General features: G+C 39.0%; 1 protein-coding gene across 2 annotated transcripts in view; it reads right to left on the bottom strand.

Moving 5' to 3' along the window:
- Positions 1 to 2,471: 2,471 nt before the first annotated feature.
- The window catches only part of SEMA3A (semaphorin 3A), a 259,026-nt gene continuing 240,375 nt past the window's right edge, over positions 2,472 to 21,122 (bottom strand). For both annotated transcript variants that reach the window (XM_088468796.1, XM_088468797.1), the window contains exons 16-17: positions 12,201 to 12,343; positions 2,472 to 7,099 (exon numbers count right to left, since the gene is read on the bottom strand). In XM_088468796.1, the coding sequence (XP_088324922.1) occupies positions 6,644 to 7,099; positions 12,201 to 12,343 (599 nt within the window). In that variant the 3' untranslated portion in view covers positions 2,472 to 6,643. The remainder of the gene's footprint in view (positions 7,100 to 12,200; positions 12,344 to 21,122) is intronic.

The following is a 21,122-nucleotide window of genomic DNA, read 5'->3' as shown; positions in this document are numbered from 1 at the left end:
TCGGATCGCCCCGGATCCCCGAAGTTCGGGTGGGTTCGGTTCTCAGGGAACCGAACCCGCTCATCCCTAGTCCACATACATCTTACCTCCGTGTGCCACAAATCATGTTAAACATAATGCATAAGCACAGTGTGACTTGGTAGCTCTGAGCACCTTTTCATGCAGCTTTTTACCTTCAAGAGTCTTGTTCTCAAAGCGAATATAGGCATGCCGCATATCATTTTAATCATCAGAAGCTGCTCGTGTGTCCTATTTGAATCACTTTGCGAATAAGATGCATTTGAAGGTAAAAATTTGCATAAAAAGACGCTCGGTGCTACAGAGTCATGCCACAGCATGGTGCTACTAGAAGGACTGTTTAACATGCAAAGGAGTAAGATGTATGAGGACACATCTCTAGCATACAGTTGTGAATCACTTGTTATCAACAATCTTATGTATAGTCAATATATATGTTGAACCTTTTTATATGGTCACCTATTTTAAGATTAGCTACTAAAAGTTATGTTTTCATTATTTCATCCCCTATCTAAACACTACTAGTATCCATATGCGAGTCCGTTCCTTTCTCATATCAAAGTTGTACTTGACTCTGGCGAGCACCACTAAATTAGTAAATTGGTAACCCATACTTTGACTAAAATAGGCAATTCCTTATTATACAGTTAGTTTAACTGTGATACTCCTTATATATCATACTATTATTTTCACCCTTCTTATGTGTGGCTCTCTCAACATTCTATGTTTATACCAAGATGTTAGCAGTAAATCCTTTAAGTCCTATAAGTTGTGAGGTGGAGCCTCCATAGTTTGGACTTGATTGACAATCACATCCCACAAATCTTTGATCAGTTTTAGATCTGGGGAATTTGGTGGCCAAGTCAACACCTTAAACTCTTTTTCATGTTCCTAAAACCACTCCTGGACATTTTTTCAGTGTGAATTGCTACATTATCCTGCTTAAAGAGGCCACTGCCATCAGGGAATACCATGGTCATGAAGGAGAGTACTTGGTCTGCAACAATGTTTAAGTATTTGGTACATGTCAAAGTAACCTTTACATGAATGCCAGGACCCAAGGTTTTCCAGCAGAACATTGCCCAGAACATCTCACTGCCTCCGTCAGCAAATTTTCTTCTCATACTGCATCCTCATGCCATCTCTTCCATGGTCCAGTTCTGATGCTCACCTGCCCATTGTAGGCTTTTTTGGTGGTGGACAGGGATCAGCATTGGCACTCTGACTGGTTTATGGCTACATAGCTTCATAGGCTGCAAGCTGTCTGTTCTGACATTTATTGTATTATAGCCAGCATTACATTTTTCAGCAATTTGTGCTACAGTAGCTCTTATGTCGGATCCGACCAGATGGGCTAGCCTTGGCCCATGAGCTTTGGGCGCCCATGACCCTGTCTCCGGTTCACTGGTTGTCCTTCCTTGGATGACTTTGGTAGTACTAAGCACTGCATACTGGGAACACCCCACAAAACTTGCCACTTTGGAGATGCTCTTACCCAGTCATCTAGCCATTTTTACTGCTTACAACATATCAACTATAAGATCTTAGTATTTCTTGCTGCTTATTATATCCCACCCCTTGACAGGTACCATTGTAACAAGATAATCAATGTACTGTATTCACTTCATCGGTCAGTTTTTTTTAGGTTATGGCTGATGGGTGCATGTCCTATATGTACACATTTCGGAAGATAAAAATGAGTTGAAAGTTATATAAAATGTATGTGAAACTTGATAGAAAGTGATATATGCATTTTATATTGTCTACAATGATGGTGTCTTTAACTACCACCTAGCTATTGAACCGCATAAGCATTAAAATGAAGATCATATTTCTATTAATGAGTATTTAGCATAAATACAGAAGTCATTCGTTACAACTGAATTATCTCTTTGATTCCAGCCCTCAGTATCACTTATTGAGTATGTATGAACTCCATACTTAAATTGACACAAACACCACATACTGTACTAACACTGCATGCTGCTCTTTCATACATTTTAATTGGTACAAAACCCCAGCAATTATATCAAATGTTGCTCATTGCAGCCCACTGGGAATGCAAGTGACAATAAAGACACTATTACATAGTCAGTGCATACATGTATATTCCTAAACTAGTGGTAGCCAACCTCAGTCCTCGAGAGCTACTAACAGTTAATGTTTTCCAGACCATCTAGCTGGTGCACAGGTTTATTCATTACTCACTAAAACATTTTAAAATATTCACAGGTGGAGCTAATTATTTCACTTGTGATTCTGTGAGGAGACCTGTAAAACATGCACTGTTGGTAGCTCTCGAGGACCAGAGTTGGCTATCCCTGTCCTAAGCAACTCAACCAGTCATATGGAATGTACTATCCAAGACTCAGTAATATGGACACTTATGAATAGAATATGTCGTAACCAGTTATTTGCTTCATTTATAAAAATGGCAAGTTTCAATTATTTTGAAGAAATGTTTATTTAACAACTGAATACATGCCAAAAAGAATAATTTACAGCAGCAAGTCTTAATACATTTCCTCTCCAGTTTTTAATTCCCCTATACAATGTATTGATAAATATAGCAATGAAACATATGGACTTTGTTCTTCGGCTTGATAGAAACACACCTAAAACAGCAAAATGACCACTGCTAGGCCATAGAATGCGGCTGTTGGGCTTGTGTACTGTATGAATATACTGTACGTGGCCACATTGAAATGGAGTACCTATGGTTATCAGTACATTACACTGTATCTCCCTAACTATTTAAAAATATTTACATCTCTTTTGGCTAATGTTAAGGTAGCAAAACCAAACTATTAAACACATACGATTGATAACACTAAATACTGCATAAAATAGGATCAGAAACTGTTTGTTCACATGCAATTCGTTTCTTTGAGGTTTTTTTTACATACAGTAGTTGCTATAATTGGGCCATGAATCTGTACAGTAATTGCGAAGCCACATTATGCATTGTTGTCCATAATACAGAGTTCCCAAGTTTTATGACTCATGAAGATGACAGTGGAAGACCATTTAAAAAGATGTGCAGTACTATCTACATAAACCATGTGCTTGCCATCTCCGGCTACTTTACTTCTCTACACCAAATGTATTTAACAACTACTGCAGTGGGGCCCAACTGTGCTATATCCCGTAAATCATTATGATTGCAATAGGTGGGTGGCTGTAAGACGGGTATATGTGAAGTTATTGTGCCAACACACAGGTGCCATTGTTATGGTTGGAAACCATATTGTGCTTTTGAAACCTTTGGGAAGAAACAATAGAGGACATACAGGCAAATATTCTGAATAAAATACATGTTTTGGATCCATGATTAGATTTTATGGAAGATCAAGGTTTTTAGTATTTTGGTGCTCCAAAACAGGCATACAGATATGAATAAATAATAATCCCAAATGACAAGCTGCAATACTATTATAGGCAATAAAAAAACTTAAATATTTATTTAGTGATGCATCCACAAGCAAAAAGAATGCCATGTGAAATAAATGCAGTACAAATTAAAATTATTTTGAAACTGATTTAGATAAACTGTCTCTATTTCATCTATCTATTTTGGTATTTGTTTAGTGTGTTATCTGTTACTGGCACTTGTACGGCGGGTACTGATCTTCTGATATACAATGTTTGCCATAGAAACTGAAATAGAAACATTAATTAGCTCAAAGGCTGGCAACAAATGGCGAGAGAGCCACTTGATTGCCTCAAAATGTTCACCATCATCCTTGCGAATGGGATCTATTTTCACTACATGATTCTTAGTAATGCAGACATTGCAGGGCCTTTATTGAATAGAGAAGACCTCCTACTTAGCAATTAACATGACTAGCTATTGAATAATTGCTGCTTGCATTGTGTTAAAGTAATGCTGGTCCTCCAAATCTAGAATGAGAGTAGTACAAACATATAGAAGGCTAGCAGTAGGATCTGTGCATCTGTAAACAAAATCGGCTTCACTACAAGTTATGTTATACATGTCACATTCATCTGAGTTAGTAAAATGATGACTACTATAATTATATTGGTTAAAAAAATACATAATAAAAGAAACACATTTTATAACATTGGCAGCCTGTGGGAATTTCTACTTTGTGTTGTAGCCAATAGTTTTCTTAAAAAACAACAACACCACACAAATCCTGTTGTCAGTACAGTAGTCTGATACCTACTTTTTCAATAGTATTCACAGGAAATTGTAATTGTATCCATGAAAAGTAAAAATGGTTATACAGTATGTGTCAGTGTAAGCTATACAAAGATAACAGTTGAAGTCAGGAAGATATTTAACAAATGTATGACATTAAAGTTTTATTTTTAGATTGTTCAGGTCGATCTACTACCATGATAAACTAAACAACAAACTGAAAACCATAATGTAATTGTAAAAAAAAAAAAATTCTCAGTGCAACTGCAAGAATACTCAGTGACTTTCAAAATAGTGGTTAACGGCAGTTTTATCATGATGCCATTAAAGAGATACTAAATAAAAAAAAATACTGCACATTAATATACTGTATAAACTATTCACAATAAATCAACCGTGTATAGCTTTCATAGTGATAGCTTAATAAAACAAACTGCTACACTGTTTATAAATCATTTCACTGTTTATCACCTAAAAAAAACTAACATAACAGAAAGTAAATAAAAAAAAAAAAAAATAGAAAAATGGAAATTAATGTTTTTTGGCAATAATTAGCCATTTATTCTAATGTTGCTATATGAGTCTTCCTGTGAAATGAAAAGCTGAACCAATAAATTGAAGAAAAGGTTTAGCACTAAATACAAAGAGTTTCAAAGATGAAAAACAAGTTGTATTGTGGTAAAATCTATTACTTTGTATACCCTTCCACCATTTGTCTGTCAATTCTTTTGATTTTTTAACAGTACTGCAATAATTATTATACCACTAAATAAATATAAACAATGTAATGTTGTAACATAAGGTTGGGCAATACACAACTTTATTGGCTGAGAATACTTGTATGCATAGGCTTCTTATTGTAACTGACTGCTAAATTAATATATCTGTGACTAGCTATCACTTCTCATCTCTGATTCTGCTCTATGTGAGCTTAACTTCCAGCCTGACTATTAAATGTCAAGATATGATTAATATGGCTACCTGTGCAGATGTGATCATTTGGCAAACATTCTAAAAGACTGGATTGTAACATACATGGTCAGCTTTAATTACCTATGTTACTCATAGTAATTCAAGTGGTACAAATAAATAAGCAAGCAAACATGTCTAAAGATAAGTAATTTACAAAAAATAAGATGCATATGATATGAAGACATTTCATATTTAAGCCCTTATGACAGCAATTCCATATTAAATAACCGATGGATAATTTAGCCACGAAGGTGGGTAGCCAAACTTCACTATTCTGGGTGTTTAAGCATTTGGTCAAACATCTGGATCACATTTCTTCAATTGGGAATGGATTTTCTGTTGAACAATGACCTCAAACAGGTAGAAATGAAGGTCAAATTTGAACAATTTTACATCATCATACTTTGATAAAGTCTATTCCAACTTTGATCAGTTACAATAATTGTATTTAAGCCGATTCTAGATAATATTTGGTCAAATTATCCAAATATAATTGCACCATATGTGATCACCCTTTTAAATGAATTACACAGAGGGTTATATAAGCAATTTTCCTTTTTAGTCACTGGATCCAAAACATCTCTCAGAATATTTGTTCTCTGTATACTTATCGAGTAGAAAATTTAAGTCTTGCATTCTACTTTATTTTCGCTTAGAAAATAGGTTAGCAGTTTTCAGTTTTATCGAAATATGACATCATTCCCTTGTTAATCATTCAAGTCAGCACTTCTTAAAAATGTGAACCAAATAATAAAAAATAGACATTTTCTTTGTCATGAAATAATGCGTGCAAGACAGAAATATTTGCTAGAACTATTAAAGAAATAATAAAAAAAGACTTAATTTACTGTACTGCATATTTGTCATGATACATTTAAGTTAAAGTTTAGTACATTACAAATTCAGGTCAAAGCTGGTTGAAGATATCAGTAGTAGATCAGTAAGCCCAACTTGTTTGCTGGTTATTGGAGAAATTATTGTTGCAGTTAATGGTTTATATTTCATGTACTCCTAGACATCATACTGTCTTCTCACACAAAGATGCACAATGGTGTTAGACAAAAGTAAATGTGTGTATCCAATCTGAACTTGAAGAGTACTCATCTTTAACAAGGATATTGAATGTCATATCTAGTTACGGAACTGTGTTGATGACTGATGCTAGGGCTTTTCTCATTTCAATAGCAGGATGGTAAGCTGTTTCTTCTTGGGAAAGGAAGGAAGTACAGAAAACAATCTGTCGAGAATTGTTTTAGAAATGGGAAAACCAAGCTGAGACACTGTCTTTAAAATCTTATATTTTGACTATATAGTCTAAGTCTATTTGGAAAGTTACTAATGTATTTTATTTAGACTTAGTGGAAAATTTGCTGAAATTTCCACCCTGTAAACATCCAAATAATGCCATGAAAAGATTCATGAATATTGCATTTTTCCAGTTTAATGTCTATACAAATCCTACTCGGATGAGGTTTGAAGAGGTAATGCAAATCAGACACTCCTCGGTGCCCTTTCAAACTCATGGGTCCTCCTGTTTCTGCCCTTCTTATTTTCTTGTAGGTGCTTCCATTTATTGGGGCTAACTTGGGCATTGGGATTTTTTTGTCGACGTTGTTTGCGGTCTCTTTTCCATACTTGCTCACAAAATTCATCCATTGTGTTGAGATTTGGGTGGTTTATTAACTGCATGAAGTCTCTGTACCAAATCTTCTGTGTTGGAGACATGCTATTTGATGGTTCTTTGTGCTTGTGGTTTTCACCATCATCATCTTTATGTAATAATTCATCTAGATGTTCTGTGTCAATAATTTCAAGAGTTACTTTGAGGAGTGTTTGCATAAATCCATGTTCTATGGCATTACAATAATATATCCCTGAATCCTTCTTTTTTAGGATGCGGAGGAGTAGACCATGGTCTGTTTTTATTGTACGGTCATCCACTCTTATCTACAAGAAAAAAAAAATCACAATCAGGCTGTTTAATACTGTAGATTTTAGAAATATTATACTTTAAACTTGTTGGTTTAAAACAGGAAGACAAATGCAAAAGCCATACAGTTTTGTTGAAATAAATATTTATATGGGAACATTTCTAATCAAAGATCAATTGTTTTCACATTTTGTACAAATCAAATAAAATACAGTCCAATGTGCCTGGCTCTCATATAAAGTGGCCAAACTGGAAACAGTCAGCTAATCAGTACTCAAGTACATGGGGGACACCTAGTGCAGTCAGACATTTTTGAACCAGGGGCACAAAGAGGGGTTGTGGGGGGAAAACAGGTACTAATTACCCAGGCCCAGGCTTGTAAGAGGGGCTTGGTGGCAGTCTGAGTCAGCTGCTAAGGAGGACATTGCCTTCCTGTGCAGCCGCAGATGCCCCCTGTACAACGGTGAGGAGGAGAGGACGTGAAGGCAGGGAGCATGTGCACTCAGGAGGTAGTCACTCTCCATAGGCTTCTGGCAGCTGTGGGTGGGACTATGTGATCTACAGAAGACAGCGCACCTTATGTAGATCACCTATCCACACCCACTGCAGCTTGCCTCCAAGTGGAGAGACTTCCTTTTAAGTGCAAATACCCCCTGCCCTCATGTCCCCTCCTTCCCACGGTCCTGTGGGTGCAGCAGCTGCTGAGGGAGACTGTACAGCTGAGGTCCCTCTGTATAGCTCTCTGCACATACTATTTTTGCAAATTTAATTTTAGGGTCCGTAGCCACGCCTCCCTGGATTTACCACATCCCCTCTAAGTATAGGGGCTCGTAGCCGCTTTCTACAGCCTTTTTATGACAGCAGAACATTTATAATCATAGGGTGATTGCATTGTAAATCATTTTGTGCCCAAACACACTGTAAAGTACAGATATTTCCATTTACAGCCCAACTTGCATGGGCACACTTATAGCAATGGATGACCTACACACAATGGTAACCTACTACAATGTTTATGAAAAAATTAAATAAATAGAAACTAATGGTGCATACACACGGTACGATCAGTCAGCGATAACGATATCGCTGACTGATCATCCTGCACCTTACTGGTGTGCTGGATGATAGTTATCGTTCATCCAGCACACCACCAACAACGGGCCAGTGGGTCCCTATGTAACCTGGTCGATATTGACCAGGTTGGCCTGCATACACGGATGATGGTTATTATAGTCCATATGTGCCCACGCATTGCTGGTCATTGGGCACCAAAAAATTAATGATCTGAACGATAACAATATGGTCGATATCGTTATCGTTCCTATTGTGCATTTTTATCTCACCGTGTGTATGCACCATAACCGTTTATTCCCTTATGAAAATATAGCACTCATCTAGTTTCTATTTTATATAAGCTATTAAAAAATGTTTGAATAAAATAGTGCTCATTGTATCACTTTCAGAAACATTGAAACTTTACAGATGCAAAAAATACCAGCTTTCCAACTTGCTCTAACTTCCTAATCAAGAAAAATCACTCATTTAACAGGCTCATAATGTTTTACACGCGATTTACAGATAGGGTGGTCATGGTGATGTTTTCTTAACAATGTCACAAGAGTCATGTGTGAATTCCCCTATGTTTACATAAGTGCAGAAAATACACCATGTTATTGTTTAGCCTTTGCACCTAGAGGAATCCTAAACTGTTTTTAGCTTTAAAAGTGATCTATAGTTTAAAAACACTCAGTAAAATTCCAGTGTATGTAATATAAGGAGATGAAAACAGAGGTTCGCAGCTTGTAGCTTTATAAAAACAGTTGTAAATATTAAGTAACTGTGGGTATTTACTTTTCTTCTACATAAACTATAGTGTAACAAAAACAATTAGCAAGACATTTCCTAAAACATTCAGTAATTACACTTCATTTTTAAAATGTTGGCAATTTTATTTCAAAATCAAATGAAACATTTTGAAAAGTGGTGTTAAGTTTGCATTTTTAGAACAATATTCTGCAATGAAATTAAACAATTGGAACAGTATGAGCATCAGGAGTATGAATAGTGCCTATTAGTGTATTTGGGTATAGCTACTAATTTCTATGCTTATTACATTACAAGCTATTTCTGGTATGTCATATATCAATTTTTGCAAGTAATAACCTGCAGACCTTTTCACTTACCACTTTAGATATAAAATCTGCTAAATCTGTTCAATCTTAAACAATTGATGACTAGAGCAAATGCAACTTTTTGGGAGGCAAATGGTAAAACGGGAATAAGTATTTTATTTCATAGTCTACCCAAATAAAATTTTCCCCAAATAAGAATTTATGTTGGAAGAAAAGTGGATTAAAGGTTTTCTTATGTTATAATCATTGTTTAGGAGAAAGCAGGGGAAAATAATTATAAGACACGTTTTCCATGATTGTTCCCCTAGTAACTCTTATGTTATTACCATGTAATTTAATTTTCACAAACATGTTTACAGTAAATAGAAAAGTACAGTAGATAAAGTTGGGGGTGGGCAAATAAATTTGTGTAGATTAGCATTTTATGTGGGTTTTGAGAAATATGCATTCTGTGTAAAAATTACACTACTGCATTTTTATTTTTTTATATTTGTATTTCTAATATACATTTACCTTTTTATGAACTAGGGTTCAACAGAGGATCAAAATTTACTTCATCATGTGCACCTCCTCCTGGGCAATGCTAGTTTACTTCTAATAGTGATCTATTTCTACTGAAAAGTCAGGATAACCACAGATTATGTTGCTACTCTCCTAATAGTCAGACACTCATTGATGAAGTTCCTTTGATAGCATTGCCATAATATCAGAATGGAAAGGGTATATAATACTAGCAGTCGGGATGCCTCCTGTCAAAATACTGACAGCGACATCCCGATGGTCGGTATCTCAACAGGGGTCAGGTAAGTATACTAACCCTCCCCCTTTCTCCCCCTAACCCTCACTTCTTGTAGCTTAAACATAACCCTCCTCATTAGTGCCTAACCTAAGTCTCCCCCCTTCGTGCCTAAACCTAACACTTCCCCCTTAGTGCCTAACCCTACCCCCCAAGGGGTGCCTAACCCTAATCTCCCCCCAAAAAACTAACGCTAACTCTGCCATGCTGCCTAAACCTAACACTCCCCCCCTCCCCGCACGGCTAACAGCTTAGACGCCCCCGACTTACCTCGTTCGGGCTGGCATCTGTCTGTATTCCGGTGTCAGGATTAAGATAGGAGTCGGTATTTCGATGGCTATCTTAAGTCCTGTGTCAAGCTACCACTGTCGGGATGTAGAGCGGCGGCATGCCATCCGCCGGTCTACTAACTACATCCATCAGAATTACATAGCAACTCCAATAGCCATGCAGTGTTTAGGAAGCAGAAGTTGTATTTTGCCTATCTATCAAACTTCCCTGAAAAATACTGATTTAATATCACTGCAGATTGGGCTGATTTATAACAAAACAAAAATGTAGGGGTATCTGAGAGTTGCTCACATCCCCTGAGACACAGGTCAGCAGCATTAACCACATCACTAGTCAATTGGGGTAACCTCTACGTACTGCACTGGAAGCCTGGGATTGGGCTTTAAAGTGCAGATTTAAATTTAAAAAAAAAAAAAGAAAAATAAATAATGAAAAGTATTTAGCGTAAAGAAAACAATGCTATATTTTAATAATAAATAATTTCTATCCTATATTCAGTTGTCAATATCCCCTTTCTGAGATGGCAATAGTGATCAGATTTCAGCAGCAGTACTCGCACCACTGCTGTCCTTATAAAATGCTGATATCTATCTTCCCCAGGATGCAGTTAAGATGCCGGCAGTCGTGATGCCGGTGGTCAAAATCCAGACCCATGGCCAGAATACTGGCACCTGAATCCCAACATTACTTGAGATGCTGACGCCAGGCATCTCAAACATAAGTATAGCAGGGGGGTTCGGTTTAGCCACCACTGGTGGGGTTAGAGTTAGGCTGTGGGGGGGGGGGGCATAGGGTTAGGTTTAGGCACTACCAGGGGGAGGATAGGGTTAGGCACAAAGGCGGGAGGGTTAGGTTTAGGCACCAAGGGGGGAGGGTTAGGTGTAGGCACTAATGGGGAGGGTTAGGGTTAGGCTGCAGGAGAGGTGTTAGGGTTAGGATGCAGGAAGGGAGGGTTAGGAAACTTACTAAGCCCCTGTCAGGATTCTGAGCATCGGGATGCCACTGTCAGTCTTTTGACTGCCGGAATCCCGACTGCCAGTCACCCATATGTATTCCATCTTCCCCATACCTTGCATTGCAGTTCTAGCACAGAAGAGGATTGCATCAGTGATAATTTACTATAGCCACCACTGAAGGTAATCCTTAATAAATAGCAAAAAGTTATAATTCTGGCAAAATTAGCAATTGTCAACAAAATTATGGCTTTATGGGGTGGAATAAATAAACCCTCTTGATGTGACTGAAAACAAGAGTGAACTATTCCTAGTCAGCTGCAACTTGACATCACTATGTACCATGTTATATCGCTGACATCAAATGTTCCAGTAACCCAATGCCAATAGTATTACTGCTTGATTTTAAACAAACATTATTTAAACAGTTATTTATACAGCGCACACATATTCCGCAGCGCTTTACAGAGAATATTTGGCCACTCATATCTGTCCCTGCCCCAGTGGAGCTTACACTCTATATTCCCTAACACATGCTCACACACATACACTGTAGGGGTAAATTTTTGTTGGGAGCCAATTAACCTACCAGTATATTTTTTGGTGTGTGGGGGGAAACCGGAGTACCCGGAGGAAACGCACGCAAGCACAGGGAGAATATACAAACTCCGCACAGTTAGGGTCATGGTGGGAATTGAACCCACAACCTCAGTGCTGTGAGGCAGTAACGCTAATCATTACACCATCTGTGCTGCCCAACATGTAGTCTAATCCAATATAACCAGCATCAGATATTATCTGTGTGTTTGGTGCAGGATGGACTAGTGTTTGCCATTTTGTGACTGTTGTAACACAAAGCAACTAATGTCTTTGCTATATGCACCATTTTATTACATAAAACAAACAATATTGTAGGCAATGTGACATAAATATAAATTCTATTCACCTCTTCTTTTTTGTCTTCATTTTGTTTCTGGAAGTGCCAAAAAACCATGGCACGCTGTGATTTAGGACTGCATTCCAGGAATGTGCTGCTGTTCTCCACACCATAGATGATCTTCTCTTCAAGGTACTGTCTGTGCGGATCATCTGAAAGCATGAAAATCGCCATGTGAGAACAGATATTTTGTGTATGGACTGAGGTAGGGCAAGTGACATTTGTATAAGTGACCCTTTTAAAGATTAGTATATATCCGCCATATTGATTGTATACTAATAAAATGGAATGCAATTAAATAGTGTTATGAATAAATCCAAACAAAATGTTATTAAATGAAGATACACAAAGATAGCACAATATGACAACACCAATGATTTTGGATACTTAAAACCGGTTATTTAAAATGAATACTATTTTTCCTTTCTTTTTGCGAACTAAAAGTACTGTGGCGTTTATTTTATGTAGCACATCATATTTTAAATACTCTGATTGTAAATCGCTCCTAAATATGTTTTTTTCAATATACCTCATTGACTCCTCATTCCCACGAGCTGCAGCTAAATGTTAACTACTCTGATCCCTATCACTGCAGCATTTTGGGGTGATTCAGAAGTGAATGAGTCCTAATAGAGTTGAAAATATCTAATTACTTGCTAGGAGAAGTAATGAAGTGTTTGAAATATTTAAAATGAGGAAGGCAACATATATAACATTTTAAAACACCAAGTGCTAGATACATTTTAACAGGGATTTAACAACAATATTTAAATTACATTTTGAAATATTTTTATTTCTTCCCACTTATAGTTGAACTTGTAAAATTTTATTTGGAGAAAACAATACACAAACTGGCAAACACACTAACTCTTTTTTCCAATGCAGTCACATAATTCTTTAACTTCCTTTTTTTTAACAAGAAAATTGGGAGGTATACTTTACAATTTATGTAATCAAGACTTGTGGCTTTCCATTTAAACTGAGTTTGTGGCTGTATGGTTAAAACCATGGTTTGCATAATACACTGCATTAGGCTATTGTTGTATGCCGTTTTATGGGAACGATTTACAATCAGTGGCAATGTTATTGAGGAAGCAATCTCCAATCAATTATTTCCATAATATATTTATATTTAACGAATTGGGAGAACAAACACTGCTGTTTAAATTGTTCTACTAATTATTTCCTTTCACAAGAACAGACCTTCCCGAGTATTAATCAAGCTGTAAAAAAATCACTTTACAATTACAGGCTATTATTCTCTTGGCATACTTTACTGAAAATGGTGTTTACACTCCCAAATTTTCTAAACAAGCCACACAGTTGCAAAAATCAGTATTAAACACAGTTAAGTGACATAAAGCATGAACATCACACCTTACATGATAAAAAAAAACACAGTAGGATAACAAAATATTTACAATGCCTAATAAAGAGACCACCAGAACAGAAAGTAAGAAGGTCACATTTCGGGAAATGCTGGAAAATTAGGGCCCATCTGAAGGTATTCTGCCCCTGTACCACACAAGGAGAAACTCACCCACCCCCTCTCCCTTCTACAGAACAATGGTGATTTTGATGACAGAACAAAAAAAAAAAAGACAAAAATAGATTTAAAAATTAAATCAGGAGTTCAAAGTACAGTATTCTAGTACAACATAATATATGTATATAATATTTCATTTACAAATAACCAACTTAATAAATACAAAATTATCCATAAAAAATATGGCAAAATGTTGATACCTAATGGAACTAAATAGAAATTATTTTGATTCAGTCATGCGACACTTTGCAAACTGAAAGTATCTTTTTATACAAAGGCTTTATTCTAGCATTTTCACCCTATGCAGAGAACATTCAGTTGAATGCAGTCTGCACAAACTATGGGTCAGGAAAAGTAGAGCTGGCCATGAAGTCCAATCATGGCTGTGCACACTATAAAGTGGCCATGGGATCTTTGTGCATGGAACCCACAAGTTTGTTCCTTTATTATACCTCACTCTTCTACTTTATTTTTTAGGTTTTTTTTCTACTTAGTGAGTTCAACTGGTTAAATTAAAGAATTCACACTTATACATGATTGAGGGGCATGTGTTATGAAATAAAGCAAAACATAGCAATTATGTTTGTTTTTAGCTCCGAATTCATTTATCTTTCTCTTTAACTGTTCCTTCAGTTTCATGAGCAAAAGTTCAAACCATGCTCAGTATGAATTCTGAAATTCTGTTTTTTCCTAACATCCTCCTCTGCAAAGCTTTGATCACTGATTGTGTATGACTGAAATTCTTATCCAAGAAAACTGTTTAAAAAGCAGTCTCTGTTAAAAAATAAACTTCTGTGAAATGACCCCTTGTTTGTTTTTGTTAGCTTTCATCATTTTTATAGTGGATACAGCCATCTGAACTCCATACATAAAAAAAGAATATATCATATGGTCTATAATAGATTCAGATGTTCCCTAAAGCAGATCTTTTGAAAAAACATACTGTACATAGAATGGAAGTGATGAACACTAAACATCCATGTAAAAGCAAAAATGAACAAAATGTTATATTATATATATATCATATATTTATATGGCGCCACAAGTGTTCCGCAGCGCATTACAAAGTACATGAAGAAATAAGTAACTAGTGACTTACAATACAAAGAGGGACATGGACATGTATAATAAACATTGCTATATTAGCGACCTTTACGCCCACATAAGCAGCCGAGTGTTGGTTGCCCTAGTGGGCATATATTGGAACAAGTCCAGCACTCACATCTGTAACAATCACAACGTCGGGGTGCATTCCAGCCAATTCAGTCCCATCCTGCGGACTGAGGTTGTGCCATTGAAATATCTAAAGGTTGTTGTGATATGCTGCTGGCTTGACAATGGTCCTGACTGGAACGAAACGCTGCTAATTGTATGCTGCTGCTAGAACCTATTACCTTCACATTACTTTGATGCTGGAATAAACTACCTTGAATGTCTCCTTGGTGAGTGCGTCCTTCTGGATAACTATATATATATATATATATATATATATATATATCTCAATACACCATGCAGCATGATATGCCTGGTGAGTGAGCCATCAGGGGCCATGTTACTCTGCAGGCGTCGGCTGTCTTTTTTTGCTAAAATTGCATCTAAGTCGAAATGTGATGCAACTGAGACACAGCAGGACACCATGCTTATTAATTTAATATACAGATGTGTCCTCCTACATCTAGCCTTCTTGCGTGTTAAACAGCCCTTCTAGTTGCGCCATGCCGTGACGTGACTTGGCAACGCTGAGCGTCTTTTCGTTCTTTTCCCTTCAAAAGTGTCTTATTCGCACAGCAATGTGAATAGGACACGCATGTAGCTTCTGCTGATTAAAATGATTTGTGGCATTTCTATATTCTATGTGTGACTGCAGGTGCAGCTGCACGCAAAAAGCTACATTATAGTGTGTCACCAGTGGCAGAACTAGCGGCGGTGAAGCTGGTGGCTTGCACCGGGGCCCACTGTGGTGCAGAAGCCCATAGCCACTGCACCCGCCGCCAGTGTCCCCCAGGGCCCCACAGTATTTAAGTGTAGTGCAGAATGCAGTGAGAGCGGTCCATAGTACACGATAACAAATACACTGCTTCCAGCGGTGGCTGTGAGTTTGTTATAGCAGCCAATGAGAGTCAGACAGACTCTCATTGGCTGAATATCACGGAGCGAGCTGGCTGGAGCTCACTCATGAGCTCCGCGTTCCGGCTCCCACCACTGCGGGTGACGGGAGAGAAGTCATAACGTCTCTCCCATAGTGCAGAGCGGGCCATGAGGAGCGGACAGTGGCGGTCGCAGCAGGAGCAGGGATCCAGAAAAGTTGTGTGTTTTTTTTGTGTGTGTAAGGGGCACAGGCACTGGCATTGCATGGGGGGGGCGCTACTGGAGGTACTGTGTAGGGGGGTGGCCGCTACTGGGGGCACTCTATAGATGGGGTGACCGCTACTGGGGCACTGTATAGGGGGGACTACTACTGGAGGCAATTCATAAGGGGGACTACTACTGGGGGCACTGCATAGGGAGGACTACTACTGGGGGAAATGCCTAGGGGGAAACTACTACTGGGAGCACTGAATACTGGGAGCACTGCATAGGGGGACCACTTCTGGGGGGACTACTACTGGGGTCAATGGCTAGGGGGGACTACTACTGGGAGCACTGCATAGGGGGACCACGTCTAGGGGCACTGCGTAGGGGGGACTACTACTGGGGGCAATGCATAGAGGGACTACTACTGGGAGCACTGCATAAGGGGGGCCACTTCTGGGGGCACTGTATAAGGGGGACTACTGGGGGCACTGCATAGGGGTACCACTACTGGGGGCACTGCATATGGGGCACTACTGGGGGCACTGTATAGGGGGACAAATACTGGGGGCACTGCATAGTGGGCTCAAAGCATATTATTGCACCTGGGCCCACCACTATCTAGTTCTGCCATCTAGTGTCACAGCTGCTAACAATGTAACATAGCATTTTGCATGCAGATACACCTGCAGTCGCATACAGAATATAGGCATGCCACATATTTTGATCAGCAGAAGTTGCTTGTGCATCTTATTTGCACCAATGTGCAAATAAGATGCATTTGAAGGAAAAAGTTGCATGAAAAGAAGCTCGCCGCTCACACATAACAATCAATTGTGTAAACATCTGTTATCTGTGTGCAATGGAGCCTGGAAACAGAACTTGTTGTGGAAAACAGCTGCGGCCGTTGCGTCATAGCATTTCAAATGCTGATTGAGAGACGCACACAGATAGACAAGTGTGACATAATAAATTAATAAGCACACTCTCCTGGTGCATCCTAGTTGCATCGCAATGCAACTTAGATGCATTTTCTGCAAAAAAGACGTCTGGTGCTAGCAGAGTCTCATGAGACCAGGTGCCAGGAGGGGCTGTTTGCCGCGATTGCAGCAAACATGAGTGAGAAAATATCTATATATACACATACACACACGTACAACATACTTGCCTACTCTCCCGGATCATCCAGTAGACTCCTGAAAATCAGGTGGCGCTCTTGGTCACCCGGAAGAGGGGGGACGTCTCAATAAGTCATCTGCCACCAGCCACAGTGAAGTGATCAGTACAGGCAGTCATTGATGCCTTGAATAAAATTATCATGGCTCTACCCTCTGCTTCACAATGGCGGTAAATACAGCATTGTATAGCAGGGGGCAGGGCCATGATGATGCAATCGCACCATCATGCCCCCAGCACTGCCCACTACTGCCGTGCCATGCCCGCACAGTGCTGGCCTGGCTGCTACCTTCTAGAGGAGAAATGTGATGCAGTGTATCACTTTGGACACAAGCTAGTTGTTATTACTGAAATTATATGGTTTATATGCTTAGCGTAATATAAGAATACATCACACAGCATTTGCAGATAGCAGTATGACTGTGTAAAGGTGAATTAGTCAGCCAGTTGCTCAAGAGCAAATTTTGAAATATTGTCTTGTGCTGGATAGCTAGCAGCTAGTAAACCAGGAAGCTCCCATTAGCCTGATGTAAGGCATCAGGGGAATTTTGACACTAATATTTCCTTACACAAATATGTAATTAATTTATTAAGCAACTACATCCATCTGTCAAAATGAATAAAACTGGCATTTCAAGATGAGTAAAGATGGCATGGACAAATGCACAGTACTGTACTAGATTTCGCTGTACAAATAAAATGAATTTACAACAATCTATGTAGTCCCACAAGGTGGAGCTAGTTACTCATGTCTTATTTCATTACATTCATATAAATTGTATTACCAGATTCACTAATAACTAGAGATAAACAAAAATTTTTAAAACTGTTCCTCAAATTATTCAGCTCATCCCTAATCCCTAACAGGAATTTTGTTTCTCAAGTTAAATTTGGCCTTAAGTGTTCCCATTCCTATTCCCAGCCACACCACACAGCAGAATGGATTAACTATTATTGTCCCATTTCTTTACATAGCTGGAGATTGTATTTGTGGCCTGCTTCTCTGTCATACACACCTCATACTAGAGATCAGTCATCTTTGCTATGCACATTATAGTGCACATTTATTTGGCTGTAAACTTAGCTCCCAAAAATTGTGCAGGCAAAAGGAGATATTTGTATTTTCTTATAACCTTAAACTGGAACCAAAACAAAAAAACACAACACTACTTGCTATACATTATTATGCAACTGCATATGTAAGCATTATAAATTGGTATTTTATATCAAAATAAATAAAAGTTTTGTGAATGATCTCTGTCAAAGTGGCTTGCACTATAGTATGCTTGCCGAGAGCTATTTTCAGTGTCGGACTGGGAGATGAAGGGCCCATTGGGGAAATGCAATGGTAGGGGCCTCCTGAAGTACACAGGTGAATAGGTGTGGATAGCCACCAGGGGGACAGAAGGAAAGAACAATAACTGTACAGATGAGGACACCTCATCCGAGTGATTCTTCTTTCCTTCTGGCACATTAAAGAGGGCCTGCTCTCTGTGTGTACTAGTAGGACATAACTATTAAAAAGAGAGAGAGAGAGAGATGTGGTTGATAGAGGAGACAAGAGAAAGGTGGTTAAGAGAGAGATGGGGGAAGAGAAAAAAAGATGAGGAAGAGAGCGACAGAGAGATGGGATAGAGAGATGTATATGGGGAAGAGATGTGGGAGAGAGAGAGAGAGAGAGAGAGAAAGGTGGGGTAGAGAGAAATGAGGGAGAGAGAAAGAAAGATGGGGAGAGAGATGATAGAGAGAGGGAAGATAAAGAGAAATAGATTGGATAAAGAGTATATGGGGAGAAAGATAGAAAGAGATGGGGAGAAAGAAGTATATAGGGTGTGAGATGGGGAAGAAGGATATGTGTTTGGGGAGAGAAATATATGAAGAAGAAAGTGAGAGAGAGACATGGCAGAGAGAGGGGGAGTATATGGCAAGGGACAGAGAGAGAGAAAGAGAGAAAGAGAAAAAGAAAGAGGTATATGAGGAGGGAATGTGAGAGATATGGGCAAGAGAGAGGGGGTATATGTGAAGGAAGAGAGATATGGGAGATGGAGAGGGGGAGTTTATGGGAATGGAGATATGGGGAACATTGAGATGTGGAAGATGGAGATGTATATGGAGAGAGAGAGAGAGAGAGAGATGAGCAAGAGAGTGTGAGAGATGAGGAGAGAGATTAAGGAGAGAGATAGGGAAAATAGAGAGAACAATAGATGGGGAAAGAGAGAGATGGGAAAGAGATATATATGGGGGAGAGAGATAAATAGGGAAGAAAGAAGAATATGGAGAGGAAGTGTAAGAGATATGAGAGAGAGAGAGAGAGAGAGAGAGAGAGAGAGAGAGAGAGGGAGAGGGAGAGGGAGAGAGAGAGAGAGAGAGAGAGAGAGAGAGAGAGAGAGAGAGAGTATATGGGAAGTGAGAGATCTATGGGAGAGAGAGGGGGTATATGGGAAGGGAAAGAGAGAGAGGTATATGGAGAGGGAGTGTGAGAAATATGAGAGAGAGAGAGAGAGAGAGAGAGAGGGTATATGAGGGAGGAGTGTGAGAAAGATATGGGAGAGAGAGAGTTATATGGGGAGGAATTGTGAGAGATATACAGGAGGGAGAGAGGGGTATGGAGAGAGATGGGGCAGAGACAGAAAGATGGGGAAGAAAGAGATGTATAAGGAAGGGAGAGAAAGAAAAAACAAACATAAAAAACAGGCAGCCAGCAGAAACTACTAGTATGCAATAACGTCAGTAATGGAGCTCACCCCCACTGTGAAGGAGAGCAGCTCAGGGTGTCCAATCCATTCCTCCTACCTGTGATGCAAGCAGAGGCTGGGTTTAACTTCAACTAATCTCCTGCGCTGACGTCACTCACCCAACTTCTCTGGGACATCCTGTCTGGGCAGGAAAAGTCACAGAGGCAGGCCGTTAACATTGGCTCAGTCCTGTGATACTGAAGGCTCTCCCCGCCCCTCTCCCGAGGCTCTGCCCCCTCTCATGAGACTCCATCCAAGTGCTGGGACTTGGATTAATTGAGGGTTAAAAAGAAAGAAAAAAGCATGCTAATTACCCACTGTGAATGGCCACCCAAGGTGTTTACTTGTTATGTTAAGGGTTCCTCCTGTGTATGGCAGAAGCACAATAGGCCCCACCCCCACACAGCAGAGGGATTGGCTGAGAGTCCAGGCAATACCCCGGCTCCCCAGCAGGCCAGTCCGAGCCTGGCTATTTCCATTGTATAATAATGTAATCTTAAGGTGGCCATATATGCACTGATCACAATACTGGCAATGGTGTAGGAAGGAGCCATGGCATCTGCAGGCAGCACTTGGTAATGTCTCCCAACCACCAACAATTGGCACACAAGTACAGTATGTGTGCCCCTGCATAGTGTTGGGAGTGTCAGCAATGGTGGTGTGGACTGTGTGCAAATGCCTCCCCCATCCAAACTCAAAGGTATTATATAAATACGTAAATATATGGATCCAAACCGTCCTTAAGGAGAACATGTCCATAATCTTAAATCCTTGCAATGTAACAGCCACAGCATTATAAAGGGACATTTTCATTTTCTGTTTATAATTAAATACTTTTAGCAATGGAACCAAAATGTATTTATTTGGTTTAACAGTTTAACCACGCTGCAACTTTTTTTTAAAAGTGATCATCTTAATGTATGAGAATATTGTGTCAAAGAATAATGATAATGCTAAAAGTAACAGAGGCAGAAAATACTGCTACAGCTGCTATTGTTTCCAGTAGTTCAACTTCTTTACTATGTCAGGGAACAAGGAGTTTTGGATTCCTTCAACAGTGTGCATGAAGCAAAAGCCAAATAATTTTCTGTTCAATCAGATGTAGTCTGACAATGAAAGGGAACCCGGTATAATTTACTCTCTTTTTTGTGATTACTTCTAATTTGTTTTCCTACACTTAAG

Source organism: Taudactylus pleione, unplaced genomic scaffold (genome assembly GCF_031769625.1).
Source record: "Taudactylus pleione unplaced genomic scaffold, aTauple2 ptg000086l, whole genome shotgun sequence".
Classification (NCBI taxonomy): domain Eukaryota; kingdom Metazoa; phylum Chordata; class Amphibia; order Anura; family Myobatrachidae; genus Taudactylus; species Taudactylus pleione.
This window is presented reverse-complemented; position numbering and strand designations above follow the sequence as displayed.